This window comes from Thermobia domestica, chromosome 5 (assembly GCF_964235325.1).
Source record: "Thermobia domestica chromosome 5, izTheDome1.hap1.1, whole genome shotgun sequence".
NCBI lineage: Eukaryota > Metazoa > Arthropoda > Insecta > Zygentoma > Lepismatidae > Thermobia > Thermobia domestica.
Window position 1 is genome coordinate 16,931,602 of NC_137458.1, and position 21,792 is coordinate 16,953,393.

Sequence of the window (21,792 nt, forward strand, 5' to 3'; positions counted from 1 at the left end):
ACGGAGTTTATGGAACTTAACCTTGGAACAAGGATTGAACAGGGAGGAATCCCTGACGTCAGAAGTGACCACTCTACCACTGAGTCACCGTGGTCCGAGCTCTCATTTCATAACTTCTTGGATTAAGTCATTTGAAATCTTGGAGCATTTTGAAATTACTGAAAGGTGTATATAGGTTGCATAAAATATTTTTTCTTTACGTAAGTAATCGAAAAAAATGTCCTATGTTAGAGGAACGTATCTTCACATAGAGTAGTATAACACGGTCATGTCCGTAGCTAAGATGTAGGCCAGGGGGGAGGGCTTGAGAACCCTTTTCGACCATCTTCAGGCCTTCTTGAAACTTTTAGCTTATTGGTATGTATATATGAAAGTAAAGTGAGCTCAAATTAGCTTCCACAAAAATTAACTCATTCCCTTGTCTTAGTGGTTTGAAATACTAGAAATTAGTAATATAATTTTGAATAGTTAGTGATGTGCGATGGTTCTAGCTTATGACGAACTGGTTCCTTGAAATCTCTGGTTAGTTCATATTTGGTCTAGAAAACGTAATTTTCAAAATTAAAACATGTTTTCATCATTTTGGATACATAAATTTGGAATTTAGGTATACATTCCTCCCTTCCCATCTGCGTTAACTTGATATGGAGAGTTGGCGTGTTTGCGATTTGTATTTGTCTTCGCACTTGATTTGATTATTAAACCATAGTTGAAAGCCATGGGTATGCACGCAAGCCGCCACGAGAGTCTGCAACGGACATTAAAACAAATGCCTGACGTGGGTTCGAATGCCAGGCAGTTTTGATTTCACCTTTCACAGTGAGACTTGTAGGATTGGACTGGGTTCATATTCTGTGGCTGGTAAAAACTTAAAACAACTGAATTTTAACTTGGACAGATGCTATAGATGTTATGAGACAGAGTATGTTACATTCAGTTATTATCGATAAGTAATAGTAAAGATATAATGTGGTTACTAACAGCAACGTGAAGACCACATAGTAGTTGGTAACTGTATTTTCGTTGTTTTACGAGTGGTGGTTCACGGTATAACCAGATCTGATCAATCAACTACTTGTATTATTACATTTTATTACGTTACAAGCAGTGGCGGATCTAGCCCGGGGCATCCCCCCAGTTTTTACCTTCTAGAACACTCTGGTTACAAGCGGGACGTAAAACTGAAAGGTGTTTTACTTTGTTTCCATGTTTTTTCTTTATAGCTGTGCCCAACCTGGGCTAATGCGCCTGCCTGCATTCCCTAATGTCACGAAGATAATTGGGTCTAATTCTCTAGTTGGTATAGTTTAAGGGCACTGTCATAAAAATCGTTCCGTGATATTGGTGTGTACAGCTCACCATTTCAGATGAACTGCGTTAAATAGCATACTAATTATATACCCTGTTGGCATTTAGAATAATATTCCTTCTCAATTCTTTACACTAATTTGATTTCTACTTTACATTAAATATATTGTTACATTGTATTTTAGTAGTCTTCCCCGCTGGTCTAGTGATTTCCGTGTGGCCTTGGGGAACGTGGCCCCTCGTTCGATTCTCGGTGGGAGGGTGGAAACAAATTAAGTTACTTCCACAAACGCGTTTACTTCTATCAATCATCAGTCTCTTTTGGCCTAAGGTCGTAGCTGTGCGACATGAAAAAAGAAAACTAATTTTTAATTCCCTAGTTTGGCTTTTGTATAGGGCTACTTGCTGGAGATGAGAACTTCAACGGAACAGTAAGTTATAGAATTTATAACTAGTTTAATCAGTCGGAAATTATTCCGGTTCCTTGAGATTCATTCGGTTATTATTTTTTCTTCATAGTTTTGTTTCACTATTTCTAGAAGGAATTAGGTATTAACAAAGCAACTAATATGCAAAAACTCGCTATGCTAAGATTTGATTCACTTGAATTATTTCTCCTATTCCGTTTAATGTTTTGATCCCCAGTTGCGCACATTCTAGTGTTTTGTTTTTAGACCAGGCCCGCAACTAGAGGGGGGCTAGCGGGCAACTGGCCCCCTAAACTTTTCGTGGCCCCTCCAGACCTCAATACGGAAAACACAATTTAGATATTTGTAAGAGAAGTTTTGATGACTTACCCCCCCCCCCCCCATATATTCATGGTCCCTCCAAACATATTTGGCTGGTTTCGGGCCTGCTTGAGACTGTACGTTTACCTGCTGTACCCAGGTGGGAAGTGCAGTAACTCGAAGGGTTCAAATGAAGCTTCTTACGAGAGGGTGACTTTTCTAGATATACAATCAAAGCTATTTATATCTGATGCAATACGAGGGTTGCACTGAAAGTTTCGGGAAAATGATAGAACGCAAGAACATCAAAGTGCAATTTTTTTTTTTTTTTTTTTTTGTTTATGAAAGTATTCCCCCTGAGTAGCAGTGCATTTTTATGCAATAAAACCAAATCTTGAAAGAGGTATGCCACTCCGAGGTTGGTATCTGTGAAACCTGCAGTTTGTATGCCTCGATGGCTTCTTCTGGAGGTGCAAAAGCGCTTCTCACGCAACATGTTCTTTATTGTTGGGAACAAAACGAAATCACTGGGAACTAAATCAGGGAAATAAGCCGGATGTCATGACTTCGCTTTCCTGGTCCAGAAAATCACTTGTGGTAGCTGCTGTGTGCGAGCTGGTATAGTCGTGATGCAGAATGATACGGCGGTTGAACTGTTTGCTCACATTCAGTACTTCTGATAGGCATATGGTTGTGTACCATTCTGCATTGACTGTTCTGCGATTCTCCAGTGGGACAGTTGCGATATGCCCTGATTTATCAGAAATTTATGCAATCGTTTGTTTGGAGGCACAGTGTGCTTGAACAAGTTTGATTGGTTTAGGTTCTCGCGGAACACCCACACAGCTTTGTTTCCGGTTCTTACGTATAAATCCAAGTTTCATCACCTACTCCAATGTTAAACACCGAGATGATCCAGACTTGAACCGTTTCGTTATAACTTTGCACCACTTCACACGGGCGTCTTTTGTGCGCGACTTAAATTGTGTGGAATCCAACGAGTGCAAAGTTTTTTCACACGTAAATAATAGTGCAATATTATTTATATTTGGCTCATAACAATGCCTAAGATTTCCTGAATTTCGCGATAAGTCACATGCCGATCAGTGTTCATAATTTCACGAACAGCAGCAACGTTTTTTGGCACAATGACCTGCACAATCCCGATCAGTCAGGCTGAGCTGGCCACACGTGAATTCCTGAAACCACCTGTAAATTGTCTGAGATGGGGCTTCATCAGGAAAAGTAGCAGTTATCTGACGAACACATTGTTGCTGTGTTTACCCTTGCCGAATATCGTAATAAATCATAATACGAAAATGCTCTATCAGGTCAATTTTTGTTCAGGATCATCTCACTTCAAACTAGTACCCTGTAACGGCAAAGATTGAGAGTTGTATACGGTTTATCTTTAGAGTGAACAATATTAAATTACTTGGAGAGGGGAAATCTTCCTCATCCCTCTCCGTTCATTCGGATCTTGTGGAAGCTCATGTGATGCGTATTCCACGTTAAAGCTCTAGAACCAAGTCTCAGATAGCCTCGGACCTGAATTGGACGCTAAACTTACTACTAACAACGCTTGTGTAATGACTTGTGGTTTATTAATTGCGAAAGATTGGTAATGTAATGTAATTATAATGTACACTATATGTATTTTGTTAAATCATTTTTATCTTAATGTCCCAGCATTATGCACTTTAGACTAAAGGTGACGGATGATTAATGAAAGTGAGTGATTGTGAAAGTGATCGAAGCAGGGATCACGTGCAACGTCACATGTGCTACCCATTAGGTCATCTGGGAAGGTTGCGTTTTCTCTGTGATGACGCTAGTATAAATCATTCCCTTATATTTCATTTAAGGTTATGTTACGAGCATAGTTTTCTCTTTTTTATGCCACAAAGTAGTAGAAGAATTTTCTGAATTTATTTAGTTTAGCGTCCGTTCTAGCAGCGAGGCTATATGAAATATGGACCTACAGTTTTAACATGAAATCTGAATCACATTTGTTCCCACCAGAAAGCGAACCCCGATCTCCCTCGCCAACTTACCTTATATATTTACAGAATTGAGTTTTTAATATTTACGTATTTTAGTTTTAAAAGGCAGATTAAAAATATTTTTTTTGAATATTGAGATAATGGAGTATAAAGTATGTTTTGTAGGAGATCGTTGAAATGAAATCGTAATCAGTGACGCAATGCTAAAAATTTTTTAGTAGGTATACACTCCACCCTGAGTGTGAGATTCATTACGTCCCTGAATGTGAGGGATTACATCATCAAGATGCAACAATCTTGTGTATTTATTTACTTCGCGACTTTGAGATTTTTTTCTTTCAGTTTTTAATTTTGATTATTTTCGTTCCGAAATCTAATTAATTCGTCACCGTGTCCTATTCCCACAACCGATTACAAGTTTTGCTTACTTAAGGTAATGGTTCGCAACCTTCTTGACTAAACTCCAACGACATCACGATATATTTGTTTTTAGGTTAATTTCCGATAAGCCCAGTCTCATCAAACCAAGGTAGGCATACTAAGTAAACTAAACCAAACCAAACTTGAACTAACCTAACCTATCCGTAATTCATTGTCAGAAACACGGCACGGAGTTAACGGAATAAATGCATATTTTGTATTAATAATATAGACTATATTAGTGTAAGCCTATAAGTTTCTATAAAGTACCGACTATGTAGTACTAAAATCTTAAGTGTTGATGCTTCTGGAGGCGTTAACTGGTAATGTCTCCAAATAGATTTTAACTAAATGCTTCGTGATGTCTAAAGTTTCGGGACACACTGGTTAAAACCACTGACTTAACGAACTATGCCAATTAAGGAAGTTCACATGTGCAGTAGACTCATAAGTATCCGGCTCACGACTATTCGACTTCCGTACTATCCAGCCTAGTTTTCTTGTATCGTAATTGAGGAAGGCAAGGCGTTGCATTGGCAACATTGCCAAGGCATTGGAAGCAGGCGTTTGCTACGATCCTCCTACGTGTCATGTGCAAAATACAAGTTGTGACAGGAAAAGACCAGCGTTCTGCTCCTTGTTCATTGTTTCGTCAATGTGTAACGGACCTCAATACAGTACGCTTCAGTTATACCTGCTTATAACTGTACGGTACTGTATACGTCAATTGTTCTTGGGGTATGCTTCATGTAGACTGTACTCCGGCCTATTCGGCTTTTTTTGTTATCCGGCCTGCCCTTCCGCCACATTAGCCCGGATATTCTCGAGTCTACTGTATTCCGTTTGCAATATGTGTGTAGATGAAGCTGAGGGGAGGCATGCGAGATATGACTATAAAATTTTCTCAGCATAAATCACCACTTAATGTCTTAAATCTTACTAATTAGTAACCTCTCACTAAATAGTAGGTATGTTGGGATGAGGATTAGCTTAGTTACTCTTCGGTCATTGTAGGGAGCGAAGGCAGAAAATTAGCTCGTGGAGTTTGCGCCTACGGCGCAGGAGTGTGCACTTTCCGAAATCTTAATGGATGCGTCAAGTAATTTCATCGCTTCCACTCTCAACCTAATTGCATGGATATGAAATCCACATTTTTGGTTCTGAACAATACCTACGCTAGATAAAGCATAGGTCGGTGTATGTTTCACTTTTCATGTAACTAAGATTCTCTCTTATCTTTATTTGCTCTTTGAGTTTCCCTTTTCAACAACTTAATCATATATTCCGATCCTTTCTGATTATAATATTTATAAATCAAATGAAATACACCTATTTGTAAGTCCTATATCAGCTCATGACTTCGAAAACCAGCGAAAACAAATGAACAGTGAATATTGGTGGGTCGGTAAGGGAATATGAATTGCTAATTACATTAAGATTGTACATGATCTACAGTAAATCAGTGTCATTACTTTTTTTAGCACTACAATATACAGATGGTGATCAGAAAAATGGAAACACCTGAACGAAATTGCAACTTACCAGATTAATATGGTGTCGGGCCACCTTTCACCTTCAGAACAGCCTTGATGCGACGTGGGATGGAGGCAGAGGTCGTGAATGATAGCAAGTGGAATTTTACACCATTCCTCGTCGGCGGCGGCCAGTTCTGTGAGAGGAGATGGAGGTGGAAATCGTCGCCGGAGTCGTGTTTCAAAGACGGACCACAGATGTTCAATTATGTTGAGATCTGGGGATTGGGCGGGCCAGGGGAGGCGTTGAACTTCATCCCGATGTTCCTCAAACCACGCTGCAACAACTCCAGCTGTGTGAATGGGTGCATTATCATCCTGGAAGATGGCGTCATTGTCCGGGAACAACATCCGGACCATAGGATGCAAGTGGTCTCCTAAAATTGCGACATGATAGTTGGCAGTGATTCGTCCGCTAAGTGTGACCAGTGGCCCAATGAAAACCATGATATGGCGGCCCACAGCATCACCGAGCCGCCGCCATGTTTCACAGTTGGGCGGAGACACTCCAGATCATAAGCTTCTTTGGGCGTTCTCCACACACAAACACGGCCCATGGTTGGGAATAGGGTGAAGGATGACTCATCCGACTATATCACACGTTTGCAGTCCTCAACGGTCCAAGTTGCATAGTCACTGCACCATTTGCGACGTCCGAAAGCGTTGTGGTCCCCGATGAGCGGTTTGACCCGTGCAACACGACCCCGTAAGTTCATGTCATGTAATTCGCCGCGGACTGGGATTGTCGAAACAGGGTGGGGGAGGTGCTGATTGAGTTCCTCCGTCACTTGCTCCGCAGTCACAAGACAGTTCTGCGTGACAATGCGCTTTAATACCCGGCGTGACCTGTCACTCATGATTTTCTTCCGCCCACTGTTCCGCTTCCCCGATGTGGTTTTTCCGTGTTGTGTAGGCCGTTATCACCTTCGACACTGTCCCACGCGACACACCTAACACAGTAGCCACTGCCGTCACACTCGCTCCACATAACCGCGCACCAACAATTTGCCCTCTTTGAAAATCTGAGAGGTCTCCCATTTTACACTACCTCCGTCTGCTGCAGCCACTGGACACTGCTGTTCCACTGCGGCTGACGTGTTGCCAACTACAGGTGTTTCCATTTTTCTGATCACCATCTGTATATATATATATATATATATATATATATATATATATATATAATAAAATGGTTTCTACGTACACTGCAAAGTGATAAAAAATTACTCTTAACTATTTTAATGACGGTATCATACAAAATTTAAGATATAATATGCAAAATGTAACTAAATTTAACCTTGTGTGTGTAATTTACATTATTGCTATTTCTTTTACTTTTATGTTTAGCCTATATATAAAGATCTGTCCACTTCAGATGCATTATAATACAGTGCTAAATGTATGTAAAAAGGAAGAAAATACAATACCATGCTTCTTGCTTAACTTGCCCATTGTTGCGCCCTAAAGTGAAAATACACATGTTTTAATTCACGCTCAAATTCATTCCAACATAGCTATCTAATTTATAGTTAGCCAGGCTATTCGCCTGTCAAGTTTACCAATACCCTGTTTGAAAATAGAAATTTTCTTATACGAGTATTAAGGCGTTCGAAGACTGACAGAACTCGTTGGTGCGTGGTAAGAATGGCTCGATCCAGAGATTGTGTGCGTCAATGAAAAGTTGACCCACCACCCATCGTGACCCACTCTGATCAACCACTCACCAAAACCCATTGTCATCAACTCTGCCTCATAATCCACAGTCTCGTTTCCATAGACTTTACTAAGATTACACTTGTAATAAAATAAGCCTTTGAAATTCACTAATCGAAGTTTGAATTTCTACGAGTTTGTTTGGTCAATCGTTGAAGTATCGCTCTGTTACAATACCGATGGACCGGACCTTTATGATATAAAATTGTGAAGTGTTGGTCATACGGTGAATTTCAATTTATCATATACAATTATTTCTTTGTTGAATTAGATACTTTTCAGTGCAAAATAGAATGAAAGTTGTCTTAAATCAAGGTAAAGTAAACCAACGTAAAGGAAAATACGAAACAGAGTAAAATTTTCCATATAATTAAGCATGCCGTACAAATTTAAAATTTCCATGTAATTAAGCTTAAAGTAAAAAAATTGTCAAGTTTTCTCAATTTTATGGTTCGATTGCCTAGTGCTCTGAACGCTCAATATAATAAACATAAGCTTCAGCAATTAGTATAATAGAAAGCAATGGATATCGATTGCGGAGCGCTGCAGTTTTTGTTTTTCAATAGTTTCTCAATTTATTTCTCAACTAATATCGATCGTTTTCGATTATTTTTACATATCAACCCACTACGAATTTCCTACCTATAGTAGCCGATCCCCATTAAAAGAGAATTTCAATAGATGCTAGGACACGCTCTGTTTAATAGTTAATATACTGAATTTCAGCTCTCAGTAAGTTCAACGGCTCCTGAGATGTTCAATTTGTATATAATTCATATATTACAGGTGATTAAAAATATATTTAAATATTTATTCCAATAGTCAGCTCTTCTAAAATCGCACAGCTAGTCTCGAATGTCAAGTAGTAAGTCCTATTGCTATTATTACAATTACAAATATCAATATCCAAACGTGGCTGAAGTTCATTTTCACTTATACTTACCTCAGGTAATAAATAGAAACTAATGAAAAAGGAAGATAATGGTGGGTCACGGTGGGTGGTGGGTCACAGTGGGTCACGTCCTGATGACCCACGACCTACTAATCTACTCACAAATCTTCACCCACTTGACCGACGACTCACTGACCCACTCCACCTATGGCTCGATCCAGCCTCGTGTAAAGATGGCGTTTAATAGACCATTTCCGTTATTCAAAATGAACTGTAAATCACTGCGGATATGCATCTGAGGCTTTGGTACCTCACATAGCACTATCTACTGGTTTAACGGTTATTGCGCCCGCGTATGTACACTTGGTGACAGCTTTGATTCTCGCTGGTAGAGTATACATAAAATTGTGATTCGGGTTCTATCATTCCTAGGTTCAGGTCTCATATACCCTTGCTACTGAAGAAGATACTAAACTTTAAAAAGTGAAGTGTCCTTCTCAGAAGGACCAATTAGGTTTACTTCGAAACATCGAACCATATGACGTGTTTTTGACTTTACTATTGATAGAACTATTTTGTATAATATACAGGATGTATTAAAAGTTTACCATCCTTTTTAAAATCTATAAGGATATAATTTCATTGAATGTGGAATGGGCGATACACATTAAGTCCAGGGGAACACTTTTAGAAGTATGTCATGCGGACGGCCGCGGCCGCTATCTTGTTCCGCTATCCAGATTTCAAAAGTGTTATTATTAACAATAGGTGGATAATGTGATACTGTACATGACCATGAGTTAGAATTGTGTATGGATTGTCAAGTATGCAATCAAATTTCATATAACTGAATTTGGTGAAAAGTTATTGACAACTGAAAGATATGTTTACCTGTTCCACATGTCCACGCTGAGCAATTGCTGGGACACGAAGCAGAATATCGAGTAAAATTTGCGATACGTTGTTCCAGATGACAAAGATTGCAAATGTCTACAGCACAAACCATAGACTTAACATATCCCCAAAGGTAGAAATGAAGTGGCGTTAGGTCTGATAATTGGGCAGGCCATTCAACTGGCCTACGTTGATCAATTCATGTTCTAGGGAATTCAAGTAGCGAATCCAAGATGGCGATCGTCTGCATGATATACAGGGCGAGACATAAGGCGGTAACACCGCTGTAGCACACGAACGGTTGGCGTTCACACTTGGTTCATGGTATACGTTGTTCGGGTGGGTAATTGACCATATTGCATGACATTGTTGCCCTGGCGGCCATCTTGTAAGCCACCATCTTGGATCCAATTTTGGATTTTTAAATGGGAAGGGGGCATGTGGGGTATCATTTGATACGAGCTCGATCTCAGGAAAACAGTGGTGTAGTTTATTTTCACCTATCGTTCTTGAAGTTATTGCGTCACAAAGGGGGAAAATTTGGCATTACAACATGTGCTCTATGTGCTGTCCTTCTTGAGCAAGGCACTGCAAGACGCATCTGCCAATCCTTATTGACTCGCAACAGCATGTCCCGATCGACGGTTTCACAACATTACAGAAGGCGCTGCATCACATAGTGGATATCACGGATGGGTTCTTGATAAACCAGGTTCTTCAGATGGTCCCAAAGGAAGAAGTCTAGCGGCGCAAGATCTGGAGATCGTGGTGGCCGCTCTATCGGTTCCCGTCGCCCTATCCAATGTCCCGAAAATTGTCTATCGAGCAATTGGCGTGAACATAACGCATAGCGAGGTGTAGCCCCGTCTTGCTGGGAAAAGGAGGGGAAATCAATCCTCCTTCAAGAGAGCAGGGAAAACCTCATTCTCGGGCAGATCACGATATTTCTCACTAGTCAGGGTGTCGTGGATGAAGTACGGTCCAATAATGCGTCCCCCAGATTCCACATCACACCATAGCCATTTCCCCACCAATCTCTTTGCTGTCTTGGTGTCAATCTGGGTCACTCTAGTATCTATGCTTTTGTTCATTGACCTCTTCTTGAACGAAAAATAATGCATCACTGAAAAGAACACGTTGTGGGAACATGGGGTCCTCATCATACCTTTCTGTGGCCCATTCAGCAAACGGCATCAGTCTGTTCGGATCCCTCTGTTAACCGCTGCTGGAATTGTTGCTTGTATGGGTGCCACTTGTTCACACGCAGCAATCGTAGCACGGATCACTGATTCCTGTTATAGATGCCATACGACGATCCTTGTCGATCAGAGCCCGTCTCATGGAACTTAAACAACTTGAATACTGTTACGTATGAGATGTTCTCCCCTTTCGGTGGGATGCATTAAACTCAGCCACATTAACCCTGGCAGATCGTCCACAACTCTTCTCCACGGTCTCGATTCGTTCTGGAATTGTTAGCGACATCTTCCATCGCCTGGAACAACAGATAAAAATATGCTGTAATGCCAAATTGTCACCCTTTGTGACGCAATAACTTCTTAATCAATAACGGTAAGTGAAAATGGACTGCACCACTGTTTCGCTGAGATTGAGATCGTGCCAATACCCATGTCCCCTTTCCCATTTAAAAATCCAGTTGGATCCAAGATAGCGGCTTTCAAGATGGCCGCCAGGGCAACATGTCGTGCACTATGGTCCATTTCCCACACGAACAATACCATGAATCAAGTGTGAACGCCAAGTCGTTCCTGTGCTACAGGGGTGTTAAGACTTATGCCTCACCCTGTACTCTCAAGTATTTCACTGGGTCTAGAGTGTATCGCCCAACTCACATTCAATAAACCTTCATCCATGTAGGTTAGAGTGGTAGAGGGCTTCTGATACACCCTGTATATATTTTTAAAATGTACAGATGGATTTCTCTAATTCCACAGTTATACCCCTATCCCCCTATATATACTTTTACTGAACTCGTTATCTTATGACATATTTGATGTCACTATTACTGTAGTATAATGTAGTTCGTTTAAATTTACCATTTAATACAAGCAAATTCTGACTTACGGGATTTTCGATGCAACTTTGTCTGTAACTAATGAATTCTATTTTATTCAATTTAATATTTAATACAAATTCTTTTATCTTCATGATTAACTTAGTGGGTTTGTATTATACTGCAACTGATTATTATAATCCCATTATTGCTTGAGAAGAAAGAGATGGACAAATCTTCCTGTGGAGAAATCAAAGCTCTATTGGAAAGCTGGGGATTACAATCGTTACTTTCCACGTTTCAAGGTACGCAAATTAGATATTTTTTTTATTAATTACTATCATTATTTATTACTATTGTGTTTAAAATCAATCCCTAATCTCATGATTTTGTACACTATGAAAATTAGCACAGAATATTAAGAAACATAGCTATGTCATTTGGGTAAGGAATACCATTGTAGAATTAACTTCCTGCTGGTAAGACAGTCGGTGCAGAATAATAATACAGCTACTAATATAAAAGTTGTTCATACACCTTCGCACAAAATCGAATGTTATTACTTTCGAACATTGTACTGTACATGCGACAGTCCATTCCTCGGAGTTTTAGTACAGGACTTCCTTACCATCCTAGCTACGAAAGTGGGGAAATTCTGTATGAAATTCGTTTCGTATATTCTAGAAAACTGATAGCTACTTTTACCAGAATATTTGCCCGAGAATATTGTTTTTAATTATTTGCAGGGAGTTTGATATCCTGCGATTAGGATCGATGTTAAAGAATGAATGGTGAGATGGATAATAGGGGAATAATGAAGGGAGAGGAAACGGGAGTTACCTCAAGAAAAACAACGCAGCCTTTCTTTGATCACTATAAAGGCTTATTTATAATTCACTAGCTTATCTTACCTATTTAGTGGTAGTGCTTTTATCTCTGTTGCGAGTGATTCTGGTTCTATCCAACGTCACGAGTTTGTTGTGGACAATATTGTCCGTGGAGTTCCTCGAGGTTTTCATTAATCATTTGTGAACTTCAGCCTACATAGAATAGCAGTACGTAAAACAATTTTCTTTTTGTTTCCATGAAATTTCTCTGTAGTTATAAAATAAGTTCGTAGATCTGTATGCTGCTTACCTGCTTTCGTGCTCAGCCGCCTACACTTCGAACATGTGGACAAAGCAAGCCTAATTTGTAATTGGGATGGTTTTGGAGGGATGTGAAATAAGTAGTTCCATGATATGTGTGAATTTCATTAGTGTAGATAATTAGTAAATAGACTAGCAGTTACTCTAAGTAAATGTACTGTCCTGTGTATTAAGTTGTTTTGGGTGCCGCGGAGCTGTAGTAGAGCGCTCTCTGACGCTTGGATTCTTGGCTTGATCCCAGCTCACGTCAAGTGGGCTTTGTGTTGGACAAACATCATTTGAGTAGGTTTTCTCAGTTTCCTCCCACTTTCTTTTTCACTATTGCATTTGTTGTCAGCGTCAGTTTTCTTTAGCCTACCTGGTATAACTGTGAGACGTAAAACTGATAATCTTACGTTTTATTAGTCTCTTTTGTGAACTTACTCTTGTGAAGATATTCAACATTAATTAGTTATGGTGTTAATAAATGATAGTTTAAGCAGTCTGAAACCACAATGGTTCTTTGTGTTCTATTACTTTGAGTTTTGTTTCTTTATAACTTTGTTCCAGATGTCTCGAAGAAATATACAACTAACAAATCAGAAACGGCCAGAAAACTCTTTGCCCTGCTTTACATAATATATTTGTATTATTTCTTCTGCTCCCCTAAACATTTGATCTTCAGATAGCGCATACTTACAGTACGGCTGGTTTTGATTGGTATTGTAGAGTTAACACGCTTGTGTATAACTTCCTCGTCACCATACTATTAGTGCCCGCACCTTAGCTGTAGAAGACCTGAGTTCAATTGTCGGTGGAAAGTCTTATGGTTAGGATCTGACGTTAAGCAGTTAAGTTCGTCTCATATGCCGTCTGTGCTGAAAGGGATGCTAAACTGCAAACTAACCTATCTTGTGTAATGAGATTTTTTTATTGCAGTTGATTGACGTAATATTAATGTATGATACGTGTTTTCTGTGGTGGTGGCGTAAGCATAAACCACTCACGTACACCTCATTTGTCATTGCTTCAGAGCATTTTCAGTGCGCATGTGTAGCATGAGGGTTTTCCGGATTTATGTAGAGTATTGTGAGTTTTTGATTTTTGTTTAATTTTTAACGTGTAAATTAGAAGTAGAGATGGTACCTTATATATTTGTTTTAAAATTGTTGAAAGTGTGGTGTGAAGAATTTCAGGATTCCCATGTTACGTCATAGAGCGTTAGTTTCGTTTACTCCGACTTGGATTAACCTTTTTTTGCCTTTCCGCTTTTAATATTTGGCTATTTTCTTTCTGAAATAGAATGCATCATTGTATCCTATTAACATAAATGTTCATACATTTTACTTTAAGGACTACGCCAATGAAGTTAAACAATCAAATCGTTGCATGCAGACACCCTAATAAAAGTGATACGCTTTATATGAGTTCCGGGACAATTGTTGTGCACAAAACGCTGTATTCGTAGGAATAATGTCAAATACTGAGGAATTCGTAGGAATAATGTCAATATTCACTGAGCCACACCCCCCGTTCTGGTCTACTGGCCAGTGCGTTTCCCTTTAGTGTACGTGGGCAATGTAGAATCTATTTTTGTTGGGAAAGCAAATAATTTGATTTCACAATAATTCACTCCTTGATCATTCACTACTTTGACTTTACAATTAATCATCCGCCTCCTTTAGTCTAAAGAGCACAATCTTGGAACGTTATACCAAAAAAAAAAAAAAAAAAAAAAAAAAAAAAAAAAAAAAAAACTAATTTTCTGCTCACTGGTACCTTGCTTCCAGTTTTCTATTCGTCCTTTATATTGGTTATTTTTGTGATTAAATGAACAGGATTAATTTTGCTGCTTGTGAATATATTACTAAACATGTTCTGCGCTATTAACTTGTAGGTAATATCTAAAGATAAATTACAAATTGTTTTGAACTTGCAGGAAACAAACTGAATGTTCAAACAAGTGAAATAGCAATAACAGTATAGAAAGAAGGTTATATATATATATGTATATGTATATATATATATATATATATATATATATATATATATATATGTATATATATATATATATGTATATGTATATATGTATATATGTATATATATATATATATATGTATATGTATATATATATATGTATATATATATATATGTATATATATGTGTATATATATGCATGTAATATAAGATCTCGGGTGTTCTAAACATGGCGCCAACGGACCACAGATCACTCTCCTACAGATCAAAATAAAGCGAAAATGTTGTATGATGAAATGCCCTGCGGGGCCTCCTTCAGCCGCTATGGGGATCAAAATTTCACAATGTGGCAACGTCGCAGATTAACTTGGAGCCATTAGCATTACACTATGAATACAAGCAGTTGAATCGATTACTACACTAATAAGTGATACTAGTGTCAATATCGACTTTAGCTGCCATCTGGAAAGAATCGATATAACTATTTGATAGATTGGTAGATCCAGGGACGGATCCAGGACCGACTTCTGAGGGGGGCGGTGGATTGTCATACTGCTACTTTTAAGGGCTCCAAACTTTGGGATGATTTTTATTTATATATATAAAATAAGAAATTTTCCTCTTCTGGGGGGGCGATCGCCCCCTGGATCCGCCCCTGGATAGATCTAATTAGTTTTTGTTTATTTGCGACGTTGGCACATAGTGCAATGTGTGACTCCAGACGATAACTCCAAAAGTATACAAATATATATATATTGTGCTTTATTTTGACTTGTAGAATAATGCTCTGTGTTCCGTGGGCGCTATTTTTAGAACACCCGATATATATATATATATATATATATATATATATATATATATATATATATATATATATATATAATATAATATAATATAAAAGATAAATAGATGTGTGTGTGTGTGTGTACTTTAGTTTGTTTTGATTGTATGTATGACTAAATGTAAATTTAATTTCATTTTTTTAAATAGAAAATCTCGTCGATGTACCCGCTTTGCGGCTGTTAACAGAAAGTGATTTGAATCAGTTGATACCCCTTGTTGGATTGAGAGCTAAGTTTCGGGAGAAGTGGAAGGCGTGGGTTAACCCATCGAATGCTACTGATAACTCTTCGGTGGGAAGTGTATGTATTTTGAATAAGTGATTGAAAAACTTTAGCAATTTTACTTGAAAAGAGGACCTAACACTTTAAATAACATAATTTCTTAACAGCCATTTAGACTTAGTTTAAGCTTTCTCAAACTTTTGCACAGTGGAGCCATTCAAATAGTTTAACAACCGGATCTATGGTCAGTATACTAAGTTGACGTAATATTAGTACTATATAATTATAATTTCAATGATACTAACAATAGTAATTAGGATTAAATCTTATACCATCTTTAGATTTATATTTTGTATATTGTAAGGTGCGTTGCAAAATGACACGATCCGTAGAAGATATCGTCATATTATATGATCATAAAGGAAACTGAAAATGAGAGGTATAATAAGTGACACTGTTGTATTTGTTACACGAAAACAGGTATTGCAGGAATAGATACGTATAGACGACAGGGGGAAACGAAAATGAATAATAGCCCAAGAGAAATGTTGTAAAATGATACGAACGCAGACATGTTTAGCATATCACGTAGTTTGGTCGCTGCTACGGAACATAGAGGGCGTTGGACGAGAATGCGAGATGTTTAGCAAACGAGTGATAGAAGTTAAGGTAGTGAGTGCTACGACGAGGACGCTTGTGTGAGGTGGCGAGTAAGAAGCGTAATGGACCGTAACAAAGTATTGTCTGAGTGCGAAAAGGGGCAAATAGTGGCATATAAAGAAGGTATGTTAATGAAATTGCATGTCGAAGTGGACGGACTGCTTGTGTCGTGAACAATTTTCTTAAACTTGGGATGCGGTATGGAGTAAGGAACTCATCAGGAAGGCCGCATACACTAACTCCACAACAGGAAAGACAAGTTGTTTGAAAGCTAAGTTGTGGTGGAATATCTCTTACACAGTTGGCAAGAGACCCTAACATTCATGTACATAAATCTGCCCTATCAAGAGCTGTGAAATGCTGCAATCATCTCTGATATAAGAAACACAAGCGTCAGCCACGACCCACGGTGCATCACAAGGAGCGACTGCTGGTCTGGACCAAAACACATGTGACCTGGAAGCAGAATTGGCGTCGTGTCATCTTCAGTGACAAAAATAAATGTAATTTGGGTTGTTCCGATGGCTGACTGTACTACTGCGGAAGGAGGAACAAGTGTTCTCTAAGCGACAGTACGGATGAGTCTGTAATATGGGAGGATTTTGGTTATTATGGTACTACAAACTTCGCATATTCTAAAATTCTGACATCAACCACGTACCAAACAGTACTTGCAGACAATTTGTTGCCATTTGTCGCGCGAATTGCTGGTCCCGAGTGGATCTTCCAACAGGACAATGCTACTGCCCACGTTGCTGGAACCACCAGGGATTGGTTTCGTGAGAAAGACGTGATTGTCCTTGCTTGGCCTTCCAATTCCACAGACATAAAAGCGATGGATAACCTATGGGAAATGTGTCGCTCAGTATACGCCAACGGTACCCAGTACAACAGTGTTTGCGAATTGCAGGATGCCATCATCGCTGCATGAAATCAAATTGATGTAACGCTGCAGTAAACGCTGCTAGACAGCATGTTTGATCGGGTGTTCAAGATGGTGTTACGCAATTGCTCATAGAACTGGCATTTGTATTGCGTTCGTTTCATTTTGCTATAGTCATTATCGTATTTTGGCTGTTTTTTTCAGTTTGCCTAGCCGTGAAATGAGTGAACTATCTGTGTATATATATTCTCCTTGTCCATCTCTACATATCATGTATTCCATCCATGACATAAGTTTTCTAAAGTTACATAACATGTTTGCATCTTCTGCATAATTTTGCAACATACCTTACATTTGTATAATTTCCTTAAACGGCATCTAGATTTTTCATATACGTCATTTACACTTCGCTCTGGGTGGACAGTTATTAACATCCCTATTATCCACCATCAGTAGGATTGTCCACACCGCCATGCAAGACAATAAAAGAAAAATAAAGATAGTCATTTGACTGCTATTTTCATCAATGAAAGCCGTAGGAAATAGTTTTGTTCTGTTTTTCTGTGCACACTGACGATGTAACGACAGGAGCGCACGTGGTTCAGATTCCATGTTAAGATGTAGGTCCACATCTCATATAACCTCGCTGCTGAAAGAGACGCTAAACTGGAAACAAAATCAAATTAAACTAAACCATACAAATTAATGGATAAGTAATCAGAGGCGATAGGTAACTGGGGCAGTCACAGCAGCTTCCCGGATCTCAGAAATAAAGGGGGCGCGGTGGCTCAGTGGTAGAGCGTTCACCTCCGGTGCTTGAGGACCCTGGTTCGATCCCAGCTCGCGCCGTGTGGACTTTGTCGTGGACAAACATCGTGCTCGTGTGTTTTCTCGGGGTTCTATAGTTTCCTCCCAACTTCTTCATTCCACCATTTCACTCATCTCTCATCACAGTCTCCTTTAGTCTAGCCGGCATAATCGAGGGACGTAAAACTTAATTTCATTTCATTTTCGGAAATAAAGGGAAACTTTAATTCCAGACGACACTAAGAGGTTTCTCGTCTTGTTACTGGTCACAGCAGCTTCAGGCAGCGTATTGTGAACTGAGGCCCACATCTAAGGGTTTTGTATAGGTAATGTTAGGTTGCTTGTATGTTAAGATCAGAGTTGAAGTTGTGTGTACCTGAAGTATAATCAATAATAAATGAAATCTTTTCATTAACGTAGATCTGTTATTGAACATGGAAATGTTTAATTTCCTTAAGGTTTCTGTTCATTCCTATAATGATGGAGACTGCTTAGTGGATATATCTGATGCTGTTCTAAGAGCTACAGGAGCTAAAAGTGCAACAGACAACGACCTTGTAGAAAGACTACAAATTGAAGATACTTACGAAGCAGAAGGACATAACGAGGGTGTAAATAAAGCCCCCTCCAATTTAGATGGAAGTCAATCCCAGATATATGGAAATTGTTGGAAGCCTTTTGACCCTTTATATGTAAGTATCAATACCATCGATATTTCCCTTACTATTTTGCTTATTGTTGCTATATTTATCATAGTAAATAGGATTGGATAAACAAAAAATCTGTTACAAGTTTCAAAAGTAAATGGATATTGGGATACACATTTTAATTCATACTTTTACTAATGGTAATTAAATTCTTTATGCTTTTCATTTATATTATGTAAGTTTATGGTGTGTCCCTCCACATTCTTCACTCATATTATGTTCACTTTAGTTACATTATCCTATCAAAGGTTTGTCTTTGTATACTATTATTTACCCTCACTCTACACTTATAAATTACACTTACCAATGCCGAGCATTTAACTTTTATTTATTTTTTAAATGTACAGTTTTCATATCTAGGACATTTTCTGAGACTTGCTTCCTCCCTTCATATACATATTCTTGATATCTGGGGTTTGTTTCAGGTAACGTAATGAGTTTACAAGTGAATGTTACGACTCATAGTTCATTTCATTCATACTTCTCCCCAATGGCATCACTCAATTGGTGCAACATATGACCACGATCAGTAGAAAAATTGAGAGTAGCAACCATGTAACTTAGCAGTGCACCATCTTGCCATGTTCTGTCGTCTTAAAATACAGAAAAAACAGAGGAAGGATGTCAAGACATTCCTTCTGTGCAAATGTTGCTTCACCATTTGAAGGGAAAAAGACGATACATTGCTAAAAACAAAATAATAATAATAATAATAATAATAATAATAATAATAATAATAATAATAATAATAATAATAATAATAATAATAATAATAAGTGCTAGAAAGGTCTGTGGTCTTGAGATTAGGAAGGAACAGGACGACCTTCCTGTTCTCATACTGTATATGAAGAAATGAACATATTGTCTATTTAATCTCAAATACTTTGTTTCCTTAAGCACATCCAGTGAGTGCACACTGAAAATGTTTTCGGATCTTTTGTTTCAGGTCTTTAATGTTCTGAACGAAACACTTGATGGAAAGGCAATAATAAATTCATCAACACAAAACAATGGATTGTTGCGCGGAAGTCAACGAAAGAAGTAGGACGGCTTTTGATTAAGCACATCCTTTTTGAAAACCCATACAGAAAAATCCAGATGTTTGACTTCACAACCTTGGCAAAGCAAATTGTAGACCTATTTCCTAAGGAAGCTGCATCTCTTTATTATACAGCGTCGCTACCTGCAACACGATATCAGACGAAGAGAAATGCTAGCGGAATATTATACGAAGCTTACATTACACGGAGAAGGAAACTTCGGGAGTTAAAAGATCCCACCTCACCTCAGAGTTGTCCATCAAGGCGTTCTACGTCTTCGAATTTATCTTCAGTACTAACAGTAGAGGAAGAAAATGAAGGTATATAGATCTTACATTAACTAGCTTTCGTTTCATGCTAGTATGTAGTTTAGATAGTATGTAAAGTAATTTGTTACATGAAAGCAAGTATATAATGACAAATAATAATTAGTCCTGGAAAGGGCTCATACAGAGCTTGTAGTTTAAAAGGGCATGGGTTTTGGGTACTAGATTTACATATTAATACTCTTATTTTCTGTCAACGAATACATACTGAACGAAATGACTAAGCTATTATCTTCCCATGGTAACAAGACATTAGAAACGCGAACTTATTCTAAATGTTATTAAATTGCATGCAGTGAGTACTTAATGATATTACACCAATCATTAAAATATTAAAGAATAAATGACTTCCATGATAAATCATAGAACGTGCAAACCAGGTATAGTTGGAGCTTTTTGGTTTTATTTTAGTTTAGCGTACCGTTCAGCAGCGGGGCTATATGAGACTTGGACCTACAGTTTAAAGTAGGATCCGAACTTCCGCCAGAAATCGAACCCGGATTTCCCACGCCAGAGGCACGTACGCAAACTTCTTACCCACGGGTACTGTACAGTATTACTGGTTTTTATACCGTGAAGCCTACTCAGGTGAATTATTGCATAAACTACTTTTACTGGCGTATCTAAACTAATGATGTACGATCAAATTAGTTTTAAAACTTCGTATTATCTACAGGTGTAGGGAAATATGTTTTATTAAAATTCAGCTCTAATCAGTGATTGATAAACTTGTAATAGCAATGTCAGGTGGATTTGGCATCTAACTTTGCATGTCACTCTACCTGAAAATATGACTAGATATGGATCACTCGATCAATAAATAGTTACTGGATTTCGCTTTACACTTTTAACTAATCACTACTAATCAATTACAGGAAAAACAATATTTTTCGAAAGTAAGAAATGGTGTTTTTTTAGCATAACAGCACACAAAATAAACATTGTGTTAATGACTAAAATCATTTTTATAATTTAAATGGCAGGATTTAGAACGTAGTTAGTAGTATCGATTAGTTCTTCACTTGTGCTATAGGTTTTTCCCTGTTCAATGTTTAGAGGTACAACATAATATACCGCTGGGCTTTGCGGCATACCTGATAGAAAACATGTTAACTTCAGTACTTTTCTGTAAACTTGACATAACTGATATAAACGTCTGCTTAATTAGTAGTACTAAGATGTTTAATGAGGCTTTTCGGATGGTTGAGAGAATTCGTTGTTCAGCTCAGTTTTTGGCTGCAATCTTCAAAACAGAAATATTTTTTTTACGTTCCACAGTTGTCATAGGCTGAGAGAGACTGCACTAATAAGAATGAATGAAATGAAGTGAAGAAAGTGGCAGGAAGCTGGAGAACTCTTCAGTGTTTGTTCAACACAAAGCCCACTAGGCGCGAGCTTGGTTGAACTTGGGACTCACGCACAGAAGATGAATGCTCTACCCCTGAGCCACTGCGGCCTCTTCAGTTTTCGAGCTACAGTATACAGGGTGTTAACTGATACTTGCAATACTGGAAAGCAACTGGAAATTTATATCGATAACGAAAATACTGAAAATATATTGAAAATTGTGTAATATTGGAAAATTCCTCTTGAGACGCTTCAAGATGGCAGCCCCTTCATCTGGGTGTAGGTAGTGATAGAGATAACTGGTAACCTAATCAGAAACCTAGCTAGTTCGAGAAAGCAAATAGTTATTTTAT

General features: G+C 38.3%; 2 protein-coding genes across 8 annotated transcripts in view; one reads left to right on the plus strand and one right to left on the minus strand.

Moving 5' to 3' along the window:
- LOC145685751 (uncharacterized) overlaps positions 1–21,792 on the minus strand; it is a 215,831-nt gene that overhangs the window by 39,659 nt on the left and 154,380 nt on the right. The window lies entirely within an intron of this gene.
- LOC145685749 (uncharacterized) overlaps positions 1–21,792 on the plus strand; it is a 29,078-nt gene that overhangs the window by 1,405 nt on the left and 5,881 nt on the right. For 2 of the 7 annotated variants that reach the window (XM_081758251.1, XM_081758252.1), the window contains exons 2-5: positions 11,722–11,806; positions 15,596–15,747; positions 18,478–18,711; positions 19,673–19,919. In XM_081758251.1, the coding sequence (XP_081614377.1) occupies positions 11,722–11,806; positions 15,596–15,747; positions 18,478–18,711; positions 19,673–19,771 (570 nt within the window). In that variant the 3' untranslated portion in view covers positions 19,772–19,919. Of the gene's footprint in view, positions 1–11,667; positions 11,807–12,796; positions 12,932–15,595; positions 15,748–18,477; positions 18,712–19,672; positions 20,087–21,792 lie in introns of those variants that run through there. The other 5 variants (XM_081758247.1, XM_081758249.1, XM_081758250.1 and 2 more) reach the window with 4 other exon arrangements.